General features: G+C 39.7%; 1 protein-coding gene across 2 annotated transcripts; it reads right to left on the bottom strand.

Annotated features, from left to right (window-relative positions):
• Positions 1-5522: 5522 nt before the first annotated feature.
• On the bottom strand, positions 5523-17225 carry cdip1 (cell death-inducing p53 target 1). 2 transcript variants are annotated; one of them, XM_034190028.1, is made up of 5 exons: positions 17205-17225; positions 15623-15759; positions 12604-12756; positions 11397-11673; positions 5523-6383 (listed from the first exon to the last, which is right to left on the bottom strand). In XM_034190028.1, the coding sequence occupies exons 2-5, from the start codon at positions 15696-15698 to the stop codon at positions 6272-6274; spliced, it is 618 nt and encodes a 205-aa protein (XP_034045919.1). In that variant the 5' UTR covers positions 15699-15759; positions 17205-17225; the 3' UTR covers positions 5523-6271. The 2 variants fall into 2 exon arrangements, with proteins under 2 accessions (XP_034045919.1, XP_034045920.1); XM_034190029.1 differs by lacking the exon at positions 17205-17225 and having other exon boundaries at positions 12604-12750.
• Positions 17226-18340: the final 1115 nt, after the last annotated feature.

An 18340-nucleotide genomic window follows, 5' to 3' on the forward strand; every position in this document is an offset into this window, starting at 1 on the left:
GATTAACTGTAATATTGAGGGTTACAGTGGTGCCCACCAGTGTTATTTGATTGCTAACTTTTGTACTATGTTTATTGTGGCACCAAAAAGGATAACCAGCCACCATTCTTGTTGGTAAAAATGTGTATTGATGTATCAGACATACAGAACATTGTGATCTGAGGTAAATGCAAATTTATCTATCATGCAGCATCTCAATCAGTAACAAAAACAAACAAAAAAAACCCAACAAAAAAACACCCCATCTTCACTACAACCTGAACTTCATAGGTCTCCAGGTAGGTTTTTAAATGGAAAACACATACCCAGCCTTCAGTACTGTGGTGACATTATAAACCACTTGGATTGCGAGAAAAAACAAAAAAAACAAAATGTTTGCTATATCATGTTAATTTCTGATCAAGTGCAAATATCTGCTACAATTAAGTACTAGGCAGTGGTTCTCAATTTATTTTACTGACATAATGCCAAGAATTTAAAGGAACTCCAGGATCAAAGTAGCTCTACTGTATTTTTAAGATGCTTTAGCGTTCATCTTTTCAATCCAGACAGAAGCACTTTTAAATATGTCCAATACTAAGGCAATTACAATCACAGGCTAAACAGCTGCTACACAGTGCAAGTATATTGGGAAAGCTACAAACAATGAAAGTAAACCACTTTTTGTTGCCACTGCACAGGTGAAAAGGTCAGGTGTCTGTAGAGGGAAATCCCTATGGAGGGAAAATGTATGCTCTTTACCTTTAAAAATGTAAAGAAACTTGATTAAAATGACTGATAGTATAGTTAGCAACACACTTTAGCCTTTTTCTGTTTTAGGGGCACCACTCTCCACCAAGTGATTCATAAAGTGGACGTGTGGCTTGTTCTGCTTAAAACATGTCATCTATGGCTTACAACAGCAACAAGCTCCTCATCAACAATTATGTTTTTAGCAAGATTGTGTCAATCCAACATTTTTATTTTGTTCTGATGTAGGCCAAAATTACTGGAACAGATAATTTGAAATAAAAAAAAATACATAAAACTGATACAACTCTTCTATTTCACAGCTGAGGTCATGCTGTGGGCAATGCAAGTTTTCCTTGTTTCAGAATTTGAGTTAATGTTTGTTTAAATAGCTCAGTTAGCAAAGTATATCCAGAAACGTATTTAGTAACAGATTAGCAGTTTGTTTGGGGGGGATCTGACTGGAGTCAGTATCGGCAGAGACTGAAGATTCCGGTCTTGGTGTTGGACATGAAAACGTCATTGTTTCAACCCCTAATTTTTAGCTTGCCCCATAGATGTACATGTGTGCTGTTTAGCTTGTGATAATGTTTGCATTCTAAAAATCATTACTGGACCATTTAAAATTAGTTTTTTGCCACAAGTGAAAAGATGATCATAAAACACCTACAACCACAGCCTTGTTTTAAAAAAAAGTTCACCTCTAAGCAGCCAGCACAGGTTACAACAGGGTGATTTACCACCTGAATAAATTGTCAGTTTTTAAATATATTTACAGCTTAACTGCCAGTGTACCTAAAAAATAAGAATCATATATTAAACACTGCTGTTCTTCAAAGTGCATTAAATAATTTACAAAATGCATTTTGATATTCTGACTCTTGATAGGCCTGCAGAACCACAACATTGATTTATCAGTCATTCCAAATTTGTTTTTACGAGGTCTGTCCATAAAGTATAGGTCCTTTTTATTTTTTTTCAAAAACCTATATGGATTTCATTCATATGTTTTTACGTCAGATATGCTTGAACCCTCGTGCGCATGCGTGAGTTTTTCCACGCCTGTCCGGTGACGTCATTCGCCTGTGAGCACTCCTTGTGGGAGGAGTCGTCCAGCCCCTCGTCGGAATTCCTTTGTCTGAGAAGTTGCTGAGAGACTGGCGCTTTGTTTGATCAAAATTTTTTCTAAACCTGTGAGACACATCGAAGTGGACACGGTTTAGAAAAAATTAAGCTGGTTTTCAGTGAAAATTTTAACGGCTGATGAGAGATTTTGAGGTGACACTGTCACTTTAAGGACTTCCCACAGTGCGAGACGTCGCACAGCGCTCTCAGGCGCCGTCATCAGTCTGTTTCAAGCTGAAAACCTTCACATTTCAGGCTCTATTGATCCAGGACGTCGTGGGAGAACAGAAGTTTCAGAAGAAGTCGGTTTCAGCATTTTATCCGGATATTCCACTGTTAAAGGAGATTTTTTTAATGAAAGACGTGCGGACGGGTCCGCGCGTCGGCTCACAGCCGCCGCGACGCTCCGCCACAGAACACACCTCTGTGGAAGCCTTAAGGACAAGTTGGAACATGTCCAGCTGTTAAACAATTTCTCATATACTCACTCCACTGAAAGCCATCAAAAGCCGCCTGGATTTACAAATGGTTATCAACACGGAGGTGTTTTTCCTGTGCCGCCGATCCGCGCCAGCTGCGTCCCGACGCGCGGACCCGTCCGCACGTCTTTCATTAAAAAAATCTCCTTTAACAGTGGGAATATCCGGATAAATGCTGAAACCGACTTCTTCTGAAACTTCTCTGTTCTCTCACGACGTCCTGGATCAATAGAGCCTGAAATGTGGAGGTTTTCAGCTTGAAACAGGCTGATGACGCCGCCTGAGAGCCGCAGCGCGACGTCTCGCACCGTGGGAAGTCCTTAAAGCGACAGTGTCACCTCAAAATCTCTCATCAGCCGTTAAAATTTTCACTGAAAACCAGCTTAATTTTTCGAACCATGTCCACTTTGATGTGTCTCACAGGTTTAGAAAAAATTTTGATCAAACAAAGCGCCCAGTCTCTCAGCAACTTCTCAGACAAAGGAATTCCGACGTGGGGCTGGACGACTCCTCCCACAAGGAGTGCTCACAGGCGAATGACGTCACCGACAGGCGTGGAAAAACTCACGCATGCGCACGAGGGTTCATGCATGTCTGATGTAAAAACATATGAATGAAATCCATATAGCTTTTGAAAAAATAAAAAGGACCTATACTTTATGGACAGCCCTCGTAGTTCCACTTTGCATTTTAACACTGTGGCTCTGTGCATCTTAAATGGGCCTGACCCCCTGGTTTGGTAACCACTGATTTACACATTGCTGTGAAAGAGCTTAACTTTCATTGAGCACTAATGTGAGTGCAACATACAACCAATTAGTTTTATAAATGCAACAATTAACATTTTATCAAGGATGAGTCATTAATTTGCAGACATTCAAAATGGAATAACGGTAAGAGGAAAAATTAGATGAATTAAACAAACGGACATTTACACGTAAATGTAACATACAACTTTTGACTTCATTATAAATCCTTCTCAGCAAAATTCTAATAAAATGACGTTTTCACAGCATTCTCTAAGTGAGTGACTGTATCCAAAGATTTTTACATCTAAATGCTAATAAATCCTTTAGTCTGTGCAAAATTATGCATTTGCCTGCCATCTATACACAGTTTAGTGCCTAAAGTCTAATTCTGTGATATTAGAAATGCATGTTTTTACATATCAGTATATGCCGAGTTTATATATACAACCCCTGGCAAAAATTATGGAATCACCAGCCTCGGAGGATGTTCGTTCAGTTGTTTAATTTTGTAGAAAAAAATTAGATCACAGACATGACACAAAACTAAAGTCATTTCAAATGGCAACTTTCTGGCTTTAAGAAACACTATAAGAAATCAGGAAAAAAAATTGTGGCAGTCAGTAACGGTTACTTTTTAGACCAAGCAGAGGGAAAAAAATATGGAATCACTCAATTCTGAGGAATAAATTATGGAATCACCCTGTAAATTTTCATCCCCAAAACTAATACCTGCATCATATCAGATCTGCTCATTAGTCTGCATCTAAAAAGGAGTGATCACATCTTGGAGAGCTGTTGCACCAAATGGACTGACATGAATCATGCCTCCAACACGAGAGATGTCAATTGAAACAAAGGAGAGGATTATCAAACTCTTAAAAAGGGTAAATCATCACTCAATGTTGCAAAAGATGTTGGTTGTTCACAGTCAGCTGTGTCTAAACTCTGGACCAAATACAAACAACATGGGAAGGTTGTTAAAGGCAAACATACTGGTAGACCAAGGGAAGACATCAAGCGCAAGACAGAAAAACTTAAAGCAATATGTCTCAAAAATCAAAAATGCACAACAAAACAAATGAACGAAGGGGAGCCCTACCAAAAAAATAGTACTGATAAGTATATAAAAAGTAAACTAGAAGTATACTTGAAACATACTTGCATATACTACTTTTTGGTAGGGAGGGAAACTGGAGTCAACGTCTGTGACCGAACTGTAAGAAACCGCCTAAAGGAAATGGGATTTACATACAGAAAAGCTAAACAAAAAGCCATCATTAACACCTTAACAGAAAAAAAACAAGGTTTACAATGGGCTAAGGAAAAGCATCGTGGACTGTGGATGACTCGATGAAAGTCATATTCAGTGATGAATCTCAAAATCTGCATTGGGCAAGGTGATGATGCTGGAACTTTTGTTTGGTGCTGTTCCAATGAGAATTTATAAAGATGACTGCCTGAAGAGAACAGTAAATTTCCACAGCATTGATGATATGGGGCTGCATGTCAGGTAAAGGCACTGGGAGATGGCTGTCATTACAATCATCAATAAATGCACAAGTTTACGTTGATGTTTTGGACACTTTTCTTATCCTATCAATTGAAAGCATGTTTGGGGATGATGAAATCATTTTCAAGATGATAATGCATCTTGCCATAGAGCAAAAACTGTGAAAACATTCCTTGCAAAAAGAGACACATAGGGTCAATGTCATGGCCTGCAAATAGTCCGGAGTCCAATTGAAAATCCTTGGTGAAGTTGAAGAAAATGTCCATGACAAGGCTCCAACCTGCAAAGCTGATCTGGCAACAGCAATCAGAGAAAGTTGGAGCCAGATTGATGAAGAGTACTGTTTGTCACTCATTAAGTCCATGCCTCAGAGACTGCAAGCTGTTATAAAAGCCAGAAGTGGTGCAACAAAAATACTAGTGATGTGTTGGAGCATTCTTTTGTTTTCATGATCCATATATTTTTCCTCATAATTGAGTGATTCCATATTTGTTCTCTCTGCTTGGTCTAAAAAAGTAACCGTTACTGACTGCCACAATTTTTTTCCTGATTTCTTATAGTGTTTCTTAAGCCAGAAAGTTTGCCATTTGAAATGACATTTAGTTTTGTGTCATGTCGTAATCTGCTTTTTTTCATACAAAATTAAACAACTGAACAACATCCTCTGAGGCTGTGATTCCATAATTTTTGCCAGGGGTTGTTACACAGCAAATATTCAGACCTAAAGTTAAAACTGGAAAGGGATGCACAAACTTAAGCAAAAATAAGGGGGTGTGGACTGCTGCTACTAGCAGGGGAGCTGTGAAGTTTTATACACGACAGGTGCTGTACATAAGAGAAAGTTGACAGGCATTTTACACTCTGATGGGTTAAAACATTGTCATGTGACTTGAACCCACTATCTATGTAGGCTGAATCACATTTTTGTTTAATCAAATTCCTCTATTCAAACAGGACTAACTCAAAATTACTATTTAGGTTAGGTGAAATGAGCAGAAAGAGCAAGAAAAGCATGACCAAACAGTTGTTTTGTTGAAGATATTCACAGCACGTTTTGGAAACATGTATGTGCCATTTGATAATTTGAAAAAAGGCAAAGACAGTCCAATTAGAAAAATGACAGATAAAGATTTGCTGGAAGGAAAGTGGTCAACGCGATGAAGAGCCGTGAGGCAAAGACCGATTATACATACATGAGAAGAGTATGCCGTGCCCCTTTGACACTCAGAAAATGGAATGAACATAGAAAATAAATGAGTGAATATCATCATCAAAAAAAAAAAAAAAAGTTGGACTTGGGCTGTTTCGCTATTAAACAGAAGTTGACAGAACATTCGTCTTAAATTCGAAGAGCGTTGTTAGGGAAAGTCGCTGGTAATGAAAAGCAAAAGGAAATAGCGGAAGAACTGAGACAAATAGAGGAAAGAAGGTACACTGTTCACTTGGGGGGGGGTTCACATTTATGACAACGTAATTGCAACAAATACTGAAGATTGTTTGACCCGCAGGGAGGGCACAAATTATTCTGGTTGTAAATAATTACATTTACAGGCAAAGACTGGAGCAGTACGTGCGTGGCTGACAACGTGGCAGTTGCCATGGAGTTAGCCAGTCTCTCTCTGTATATACAGGTCTGATGTGTGGGCTTGTGCATCTTTGCAGCATACACTCGCCGGTGGTTAGCATATACGCTTGTATGTGTAAATGTAGCCCTTACAGTATGGGCAGGTGTGTGTAACATCCTTGAGGTCGTCAATCAAACAGGGAATCAGACAGCATCCAAGGTCACACCTGCATGGGGAAACAAACCCATAAAAATACAAAGACAAATTAAAAAGTGAAATTACAAAAAAAAAAAAAAAAAATGTATATATATATAATATACATATATATATATATATATATATATATATATATATATATATATATATATATATATATATATATATATACACACACACACACACACAACAGAAATATAAACGCAACACTTTTGGTTTTGCTCCCATTTTGTATGAGATGAACTCAAAGATTTAAAACTTTTTCCACATACACAATATCACCATTTCCCTCAAATATTGTTCACAAACCAGTCTAAATCTGTGATAGTGAGCACTTCTCCTTTGCTGAGATAATCCATCCCACCTCACAGGTGTGCCATATCAAGATGCTGATTAGACACCATGTTTAGTGCACAGGTGTGCCTTAGACTGCCCACAATAAAAGGCCACTCTGAAAGGTGCAGTTTTTAATCACACAGCACAATGCCACAGATGTCTCAAGATTTGAGGGAGCATGCAATTGGCATGCTGACAGCAGGAATGTCAACCAGAGCTGTTGCTCGTGTATTGAATGTTCATTTCTCTACCATAAGCCGTCTCCAAAGGCGTTTCAGAGAATTTGGCAGTACATCCAACCCAGCCTCACAACCGCAGACCACGTGTAACCACACCAGCCCAGGACCTCCACATCCAGCATGTTCACCTCCAAGATCGTCTGAGACCAGCCACTCGGACAGCTGCTGAAACAATCGGTTTGCATAACCAAAGAATTTCTGCACAAACTGTCAGAAACCATCTCAGGGAAGCTCATCTGCATGCTCGTCGTCCTCATCGGGGTCTCGACCTGACTCCAGTTCGTTGTCGTAACCGACTTGAGTGGGCAAATGCTCACATTCGCTGGCGTTTGGCACGTTGGAGAGGTGTTCTCTTCACGGATGAATCCCGGTTCACACTGTCCAGGGCAGATGGCAGACAGTGTGTGTGGCGTCGTGTGGGTGAGCAGTTTTCTGATGTCAATGTTGTGGATCGAGTGGCCCATGGTGGCGGTGGGGTTATGGCATGGGCAGGCGTCTGTTATGGACGAAGAACAGAGGTGCATTTTATTGATGGCATTTTGAATGCACAGAGATACCGTGACGAGATCCTGAGGCCCATTGTTGTGCCATACATCCAAGAACATCACCTCATGTTGCAGCAGGATAATGCACGGCCCCATGTTGCAAGGATCTGTACACAATTCTTGGAAGCTGAAAATGTCCCAGTTCTTGCATGGCCGGCATACTCACCGGACATGTCACCCATTGAGCATGTTTGGGATGCTCTGGACCGGCGTATATGACAGCGTGTACCAGTTCCTGCCAATATCCAGCAACTTCGCACAGCCATTGAAGAGGACTGGACCAACATTCCACAGGCCACAATTGACAACCTGATCAACTCTATGCGAAGGAGATGTGTTGCACTGCATGAGGCAAATGGTGGTCACAACAGATACTGACTGGTATCCCCCCCCAATAAAACAAAACTGCACCTTTCAGAGTGGCCTTTTATTGTGGACAGTCTAAGGCACACCTGTGCACTAATCATGGTGTCTAATCAGCATCTTGGTATGGCACACCTGTGAGGTGGGATGGATTATCTCAGCAAAGGAGAAGTGCTCACTATCACAGATTTAGACTGGTTTGTGAACAATATTTGAGGGAAATGGTGATACTGTGTATGTGGAAAAAGTTTTAGATCTTTGAGTTCATCTCATACAAAATGGGAGCAAAACCAAAAGTGTTGCATTTATATTTTTGTTGTGTGTATATATATATATATATATATATATATATATATATATATAAATAAATACTCTGTGGTATGGTGGATTCAAGGTAGCGCATGGCACAGTCAAAATAATATTTTCAAATGATACCTGCCAACATGCATATACAAAGAAAACAAGCACAGTCTTCACTAACCCACAATGCCGTAGGCAAACGTTGATAAGCTTACCATTAACAAACAACACTTTACTGCAGAAGGCTTTTACAAAACACAGTTCAGCGAGTTTAACCTGTGACTGTCCCCCAAATCAATGGGGTTCTTGGAGTCACCATGCCTATACATACCAAGTCTGGTGACAATTGGGCAGTTAAAAATGTTAGTGCACATAAGATTTTTACCCAAGACCAACCTATTTCAATCGGTATTGCAAAGACCTAGCATCTCTCTATGTACAGCAGTAAAGTTCCAGTTCTATTACTACTGGCCAGTCTCAATTCACAGGGAACATTCTTGGGACACAGACCTTGGACAAGTTCAAAGATGGCCAAATTTGACATATTTTAAGAGGTTAAAAAGACATATCCTTTTTGAATATGTTCTGCTTTGTTTTTGAGTGGTGGGAGGTGACAACCATTCAGAGTAAAGCTGCACCATAACGTCAGTGGCTGGTCTCGCATATACAACCCCTGGCAATAATTATGGAATCACCGGCCTCGGAAGATAATTTTGTAGAAAAAAAGCAGATCACAGACATGACACAAAACTAAAGTCATTTCAAATGGCACTTTCTGGCTTTAAGAAACACTATAAAGAAATCAGGAAAATAATTGTGGCAGTCAGTAAAGGTTACTTTTTTAAGACCAAGCATAGGGAAAAAAAATATGGACTGACTCAATTCTGAGGACTAAATTATGGAATCACCCTGTAAATTTTCATCCCCAAGACTAACACCTGCATCAAATCAATCTGCTCGTTAGTCCTGCATCTAAAAAGGAGTGATCACACCTGGAGAGCTGTTGCACCAAGTGGACTGACATGAATCATGTGCTCCAACACGAGAGATGTCAATTGAAACAAAGGAGAGGGTAAATCATCACCAATTTGCAAAAGATGTTGGGTTGTTCACAGTCAGCTGTGTCTAAACTCTGGACCAATACAAACATGGGAAGGTTGTTAAAGGCAAACATACTGTAGACCAAGGAGACATCAAAGCATCAAGACAGAAAAACTTAAAGCATGTCTCAAAATCAAAATGCACAACAAAACAATGAGGAACGAATGGGAGGAAACTGGAGTCAGCATCTGTGACTGAACTGTAAGAAAACGCCTAAAGGAAATGGGATTTACATACAGAAAAGCTAAACGAAAGCCATCATTAACACCTAAACAGAAAAAAACAAGGTTACAATGGGCTAAGGAAAAGCAATCGTGCACTGTGTATGACTGGATGAAAGTCATATTCAGTGATGAATCTCGAATCTGCATTGGCAAGGTGAGATGCTGGAACTTTGCTTGGTGCCGTTCCCATGAGATTTATAAAGATGACTGCCTGAAGAGAACATGTAAATTTCCACAGTCATTGATGATATGGGGCTGCATGTCAGGTAAAGGCACTGGGGAGATGGCTGTCATTACATCATCAATAAATGCACAAGTTTACATTGATATTTTGGACACTTTTCTTATCCCATCCATTGAAAGGATGTTTGGGGATGATGAAATCATTTTTCAAGATGATAATGCATCTTGCCATAGAGCAAAATCTGTGAAAACATTCCTTGCAAAAAGACACATAGGGTCAATGTCATGGCCTGCAAATAGTCTGGATCTTAATCCAACTGAAAATCTTTGGTGGAAGTTAAGAAAATGGTCCATGACAAGGCTCCAACCTGCAAAGCTGATCTGGCAACAGCAATCAGAGAAAGTTGGAGCCAGATTGATGAAGAGTACTGTGTGTCACTCATTAAGTCCATGCCTCAGAGACTGCAAGCTGTTATAAAAGCCAGAGGTGGTGCAACAAAATACTAGTGATGTGTTGGAGCGTTCTTTTGTTTTTCATGATTCCATAATTTTTTCCTCAGAATTGAGTGATTCCATATTTTGTTCCCTCTGCTTGCTCTAAAAAAGTAACCATTACTGACTGCCACAATTATTTTTCCTGATTTCTTATAGTGTTTCTTAAAGCCAGAAAGTTGCCATTTGAAATGACTTTAGTTTTGTGTCATGTCTGATCTGCTTTTTTTCTACAAAATTAAACAACTGAATGAACATCCTCCGAGGCCGGTGATTCCATAATTTTTGCCAGGGGTTGTATTATGTAAAAGCTAGTGAGAAATAAACACTTCTAAAACCGAAAACGCCGTTTTTGAAACCTAATAAGAGCTCTGAACTTATTTCGTGGATGTTAGCACGGTGACGTTGCAAGCTGGTAGCTAGCTGCAAAACTGTTTCATTTGCGTGTGTAAATATATCCTCTTTTAGCGAGAAATAAACACTTCTCAAACTGAAAATGCTCTTTTTGTAATCTAATAATACATTTTGCCGCGTTAGCATGCACACTAACTTCCGCTAACTTCCTATGGAGTTAAATTTGTCTCATTAATACCAGCAAATGCACAGAGGGTGGTCTACAAATATTCCTTGATATGCATAACTTCTGCTTTTGTCAAAAGCTCATGTACACGCACACGCAAAGCCTCCTGCAGATGCTGTTAAAACGTAAATATTGTTTTTGATTGATTAATAGAGGGGCTTCATTGAACATGTACAAATTGTACGTAGGACAACAGGCTCTTAATGACTAATTAAACAATTGCAAATTATTTAGAACACAAGGGTCATACGGCCGAGGGTATTTTAGCATTGCATTATATTTTTATTTTTTGAAATATGCTTGACTGACATAGTGACATACAGTCAACTGCGGCATCATAGGAAAAAAATAACATAACCTCAAGTAGATCACTCAAAGAAGCTGAATTTATACACCATGATGACAACCTTTTCTTAAAAATAAAATGAATTAATGAAACAATGCTTTCAGCTTTAATTCAAGGGAGGGTTAAACATTTAAGAATTCCAGACATTTTTATACACAGTAACTGGACAAACAAAAATTACACACAGCTGAATAAAACACTAAAACAAGATTAGATAAACTAAAAGCAGGACACCACCATCAGCATGTGCGTGTACCACATTTGCTCCAAGTGATTGTGTGTGTAGCTCTCAGGTTCTCTTCCATTATACTTACCCTACAAAGAAGCAAAACAGGCAGAACAGTGTGTTCATGAGACCAATATCATGGGAGATCCGGGTGACGATTGCCTGCTGACAGTGTGGACAAACAGTCTGCACAGGTGTAGTCTGGAACATCTCCCCCTGTAGTACAGTCACAGTGGTAGCCGCTCCTGGAGGAGCCAGGACGGTTGCCGTGTGACCTCCCATATGGATGAAGTGACTGGGACCAGGACCCATCTGTCCTTGCACAGGGTGAGGAAAGTGGCCAGGTGGGGGTGGATAGCAGCCACCTGCACACAGGTAAATGACTTAACTGAGGTCCTGTATTTTTTTAAGATATTAATTTAGGCATGTACGTACATAATGAGCTGTTCATACTTGTTTGCAATGATCCTGAACATTTGGAGAATAAGCTCAAGATGAGGTGGGGAATATATTTTTAAAATAATGTGACTGCACACTACACACATCCTATGTCAATTTCCATTTAAAAACAATGTTTTGACAGCTGAATAGTTAAAATAAATATAATTCTTAAAAAGCTTCATAAAGTCTCAATTCTGACTGCCCTTAGTAAGCAATAAAAGCAGTTGTTACACACATGCTTGCAACACTACTGTACATGGGAAAAGTGTTAACAACACATAAGCTGTTTGACAAAGAGAAGTACCACAGTGAACACACAAAGAGCTGAAAATCTATAATGTTCTGGCAGACCTAGTCAGACTGCAGATGTCCCAATGAATTACTGTCCTGCCTGGAACGCAAATTAGGAGGTGCAGAGACAGTAAGTAAATGCGAGGCTGCTTAGCTGGTTGGGGCTACAGAAAGACCCGTACAAACCTCCACTGCCAAGTTGTGCATTACAAACGCAAGATGACTGACCGCCAACAAAATCGGAAGAGCTGGAACTTAACATATATACACATAAAACCATACAGGAATGCTGCACTATGATTATCAAACATGGCTCAACCCAAGGTAGCAGGATGTGTAGCTCAATGTTACCACAGCAACTATGGCAGTGGAAGGACAAACCCAAATATGTAACCTTGTTTACGATGCCTTTTTTCTTTTCTTTTTTGTTTTGTTTCTTTTTTATGCCAATACACTTTTTTATTTTTAAAAAATCATGTAACGGAATAAAATCTGGAAGCACACATTGCAGATGCACCAAATCTTTGATAGCTACTACGTAATAGCTGCATAGTCTACAGCACCTTGTGGTGGCGGAGGCATGGGCATGGGCACTGGTCCTTCTCCAGGAACATGTGGAGGAAGAAAGCCTGGGTGTGGAGCTTCATATGGTGGAGGACCATAGTCTGGAGGAAAGGGTTGTCCCTGCTGAGGAGCACTTCTTATAGGAGCTGTTTCTATAGAACGAACACACACACACACACACACACACACACACACACACACAAAAAACGGCAGTTAAGTCAGCTCTTGAATGGACTGAGTCCCATCGTCAAGTGTATTTTCAAAAGTAAGTAACAATAATCCATTTTGCATACATATACACACATACAAATGCATCTATAATATATACACATTCAAACTAATGGTTTAATATCATAGACTGTATATTTACACTGGACAATCCTGCATGACGTACCCATAGATTTTCTATAAAAGACTCGGAAAAGCCATTATAAAACCCAAAAGCTGCTGTTCTGCCTGTCATCATGTTGGTAGAGCTTACTGTGCCAATGTCACAACAAATCCGGAAATGGATAAAGAGGTGGAGCATAGGTGAGACCATTGTCACATAATGAAATGACCCCTTTACCAGATTTGTATATTCGCGATCTGTGTGCATGGGCAAAAAAAAAAAAGTTGTTTTTTTTTCCCCCTGTACTGAGTTCTGTGTACACACACATTATGTACGTACATGCCTGAGTTCTGTGTCCTTTCCACACACTGACAGCTGTTTTCAATTTATGGTGAAAAATGAAAAGCCTGTATACCTGATGTTGGTCTGCACACAGAAAGGGTAAACTCAGTACAGAACAAACATCACATTTTAAGATAAGATCAGAATTTCTTCACATTAAACTTGATTTTGGGCCCCACACAAAAGGGACTAAATGGCTAGTGCACATTGTTTCAGTGCAGAAGGGCAAATGGACTGCATTTATATAGCGCTTTTCCATCTGCATCACACTAATGCCTCACATTCACCCTGATGTCAGGGTCCTGCCATACAAGGCGCTCACTACACACCAGGAGCAATTACAGGATTAAGTGATTTTCCAGTCAGGCTGGGATTTGAACCGAAGATCCTCTCATCTCAAGCCCAATGCTTAACCACTAGACCATCACCTCCTCTAAGGGTCCCGGTTCAAACCTCACCCCTGCCACATTTCTCCACATAATGTGGAGCTGCGTCAGAAAGGGCATCCGGCGTAAACCCCGAGTGCAAAAACAAGGGAGCAGTCGAAATGACTTACCTACAGAAAGGGTAAACTCAGTACAGAACAATTTCCCCATTTTTCATGCATGTACAAATCTGATATGGGGGTAATCTCAATACGTGACCTGGGTGGGACAGATGAAGCTGAAACACGCTCCCACCTTCATGTCCAAATGACCTAAGCTAATACACTAGCCTTGGTTGGAGGGTGTTTAATAAATCATATTTTGGAGGACTGAGTGGTGATTCTCATAACGCTTTCCTTTAGTGAGGGCATGCAAAATTAAGACCCACTTACACTGGGGTAAAAACTATTTAGTCAGCCCCTGATTGTGCAAGTTCTCCTACTTAGAAAGATGAGAGAGATCTGTAATTTTCATCATAGGTACACTTCAACTATGAGAGACAAAATGAGAAAAAAAAAATCCAGGAAATCACATTGTAGGATTTTAAAGAATTTATTTGTAAATTGTGGTGGAAAGTAAGTATTTATCACCCACAAACAAGTAATATTTCTGGCTCTCACAGACCTGTAACTTCTTCTTTAAGAAGCTTTTCTGTCCTCCACCTGTTACCTGTATTAACAGCACCTGTTGGAACTCGTTATCTGTATAAAAGAGACCTGTCCACAGCCTCAAACAGTCAGACTCCAAACTCAACCATGGCCAAGACCAAAGAGCTGTCAAAGGACACCAGGAAGAAAATTGTAGACATGCACCAGGCTGGGAAGAGTAAATCTACAATAGTCAAGCAGGTTGGTGTGAATAAATCAACTGTGGGAGCAATTGTAAGAAAATGGAAGACATACAAGACCATTGACAATCTCCCTCGATTTGGGGCTTCATGCAAGATGTTATGCCGTGGGGTCAAAATGATCATGAGAACGGTGAACAAAAATCCCAGAACTACACAGAGAGACCTGATGAATGACCTGCAGAGAGCTGGGACCAAAGTAAGACAGGCTACACACTGTGCAGAGAGGGACTCAAATCCTGCAGTGCCAGGCGTGTCCCCCTGCTTAAGCCAGTACATGTCCAGGCCCGACTGAAGTTTGCCAGAGAGCATATGGATGATCCAGATGAGGATTGGGAGAAAATCATGTGGTCAGATCAAAACAGAACTTTTTAGTAAAAACTCAACTAGTCATGTTTGGAGGAAGAAGAATGCTGAGTTGTATTCCAAGAACACCATATCTATTGTGAAGCATGGGGGTGGAAACATCATGCTTTGGGGCTGTTTTTCTGAAAAGGGGACAGGGCTACTGATCCGTGTTAAGGGAAGAATGAATGGGGCCACGTATCGTGAGATTTTAAGCCAAAACCTCCTTCCTTCAGTGAGAGCATTGAAGATGCAACGTGGCTGGGTCTTCCAGCATGACAATGATACCAAACACACCGCTCAGGCAACAAAGGAGTGCAATCAGGGGCTGACTAAATACTTTTTTACCCCACTCTATCTCCTCTGTAATTGTGGTCATGGATTAACTGGACCTAACATTATGACGTTGTTAGCATTCAAGATTAATCATATAATACTTTCACTCGGCAGAAATACTGGCACAGACATTATAGAATGAGCCGTTAAAACCACCACCAATCTCACCATACAACAAGCCATATTACATATTATATTTGTTGCAAAAAATGTGCAAAAAAAACCCATACACAATCCTCCACAGCAGCTAGCAGCTGCAGGCAGCATCCTCTGGACAAGCGATACTGATCTGACACTCAACGACAACACATTGCCGTCACTCAAAGCGGCCATGCCCCTAATTAAACTGCAGCAGCTTTGTTTTTTCTGTGTTTGTATTTTGTTGTTTTTACCAGGTTGTCCAGTCTTCTCTTCAATGGGCGGGGCACTGGGTCCTCCAGGATAAGGAGGAGGAGGATCATTCGACATACTGGCCAGAAAGAGGTTGGAAGTGTCACTTCAGTCACAACTCTATTTTCTGAGATCACTCCTAGAGAGGAGGAGGGGCAAAATGCAGTTTAAGTCTTGCTCAATATTATTTTATGACAAACTGCACTTCATAAATGTCTCGACAGCATTAAAACAAGATCATGACGTAGTGTGTGTTCAGCATGATGTCAGTTTGTACAAGCAAGTTTAAGGGCAATGTGTAAAATGGAACAGCATTTTATATAGACAGAAATGTGTCACTACTATGTGTTTAATTTCAAATCATACGCTTCAGATTCACTTTTTCAATGAAATTGTAAGTTAAAAAATGCAAATTCAAGTTTTGTGATTGAAATTCAGTTTTTTATAAACGCAGTTATGTAAGGTCAGTAATTTGGATACAAACTCAGTTTCATGCATATTTCTAACCAGAGTTTTAATGCTAATTATTATAGACAATGCTCTTTTCTCACCTTGAATTTATTCAAGCATCAACTGATATTATACAATGTTGTAATTTTGTCTAGGCAAATGTTTTTCCCAAAGAATTTGACAGTTGAAAATGAGCAGAGTTCAGTTATAAAATAATAAACAAATAAAATGTAAGTAAACACACAATGTCAATCAAAAAGGCCAGTTGTGTTACGTGTCTAAAACTAACCTGTGGAATGATTAAAAGTGGTCGACTGAAAGACTGAATTTAATCACCAAATTCTTTTTGTTTTGTATATCAGAATAATAACAATCTCAAAATCCTTATCTCTGATTTTAATCTGAGAAATCTGATATCAGTGTAATAGAATTTTGAGCTAATACTCGACATCAGAGGTCTCAAACTGATTCCAGAAAGGGCCAAGAGGGTGCAGGTTTTCTCTGCAACCAACCACTCCACCAGGTGATTTCACTGATTAACATCACTTTGAGCAGATGGAATCAGTAAATCAATGAAATCACCTGCGAAATCATCTGCTCTAAATCGATAATCCATAGCGAAATAGTACAATCCCAATCTTAACCCACTTTCTTTTCCACATGGCATTATCACAGTCCACACACCACTTCTCGGCTAACCAACTGCAGCTATCTGACGTTTTATTTATAAAATCCTGCCTAAAATAATCTTTCTCAAAATTGCTTACACAACTAATCACGAATATATGACGTATACAGCTACCGTGAGCTAGCGGCACATATCGAGGAGCGTTTAACGTTGTTATTAAAGTTAATTGACACGGTAGCCACCGCTTTGTATCTAAGAGGCTAAAAACAGCTGTTCTGTACCAATTTCGTTCAGACATCAAAGGCTGTTTCAACTAAAACGAAAGTCTGCTAATGCTGGCTAGCTACAGTTAAGCTAGTTGGCATCGCCAGTGTTACACGAGAACACGCTAACTAGCACTTTGGTAATAATAAATAAAAGTGTATGACATATCTTCCTATTTGTCACTTCAACAAAGCAACGTTAATATTTCAAATGATCTTTAGTTTAAAAAAAAAAAAAATTACCTGCTGCAGTCGAACTGAAAGTTACTTTAACAGAATAAAAATCCGTTGACAGCCTGACGTCACAAAACCGCAGTACTACTTCTTTTTCTTCTTGGTTGTCGGCAGGCTAGACACGGTCAGTGCATTGCTGCCCCCCTCAGGTCATAAGACACAACACCTATTAAATGTCAATGAGATAGACACAACACCCCTATATTTTCCAATACAAGCCACAGTTTTTTAAAAAACAAACCACCAAATTCGCTCTCTCCTTTGGGGAAAAACCGCAGTACAGTAACAGAATTTTCTTTTAGTTTTTTTTCTTTTTCTCAAATTAATTACTGAGTGATTCACCTCAAAATGGCAGTATTTTGTTCTGTGTTTTAGTTAGTTTTGTTATATTTTAAAAGCAGCGAGTGAAGATAGATAGATATTTGGGTGGATGCTATATCTATATATCTATATCTGCTCTATAAACAACATCTAAGCAGCAGAATTTCCTTCATATTTAGTCTTATGTTAATAAACATAAATGCCAACCAGTTTGTAAAAATAAGGCATCTTGACAATTTATGGATATAAACGTTCCAAACATCAATGCAGTCATTTTTAATCTGAATATATACGCTGAACAAAAATATAAACACAACACTTTTGGTTTTGCTCCCATTTTGTATGAGATGAACTCAAAGATCTAAAACTTTTTCCACATACACAATATCACCATTTCCCTCAAATATTGTTCACAAACCAGTCTAAATCTGTGATAGTGAGCACTTCTCCTTTGCTGAGATAATCCATCCCACCTCACAGGTGTGCCATATCAAGATGCTGATTAGACACCATGATTAGTGCACAGGTGTGCCTTAGACTGCCCACAATAAAAGGCCACTCTGAAAGGTGCAGTTTTGTTTTATTGGGGGGGGGATACCAGTCAGTATCTGGTGTGACCACCATTTGCCTCATGCAGTGCAACACATCTCCTTTGCATAGAGTTGATTAGGTTGTCAATTGTGGCCTGTGGAATGTTGGTCCACTCCTCTTCAATGGCTGTGCGAAGTTGCTGGATATTGGCAGGAACTGGTACACGCTGTCGTATACGCCGGTCCAGAGCATCCCAAATATGCTCAATGGGTGACATGTCCGGTGAGTATGCC

This window comes from Thalassophryne amazonica, chromosome 16, assembly GCF_902500255.1.
Source record: "Thalassophryne amazonica chromosome 16, fThaAma1.1, whole genome shotgun sequence".
Classification (NCBI taxonomy): domain Eukaryota; kingdom Metazoa; phylum Chordata; class Actinopteri; order Batrachoidiformes; family Batrachoididae; genus Thalassophryne; species Thalassophryne amazonica.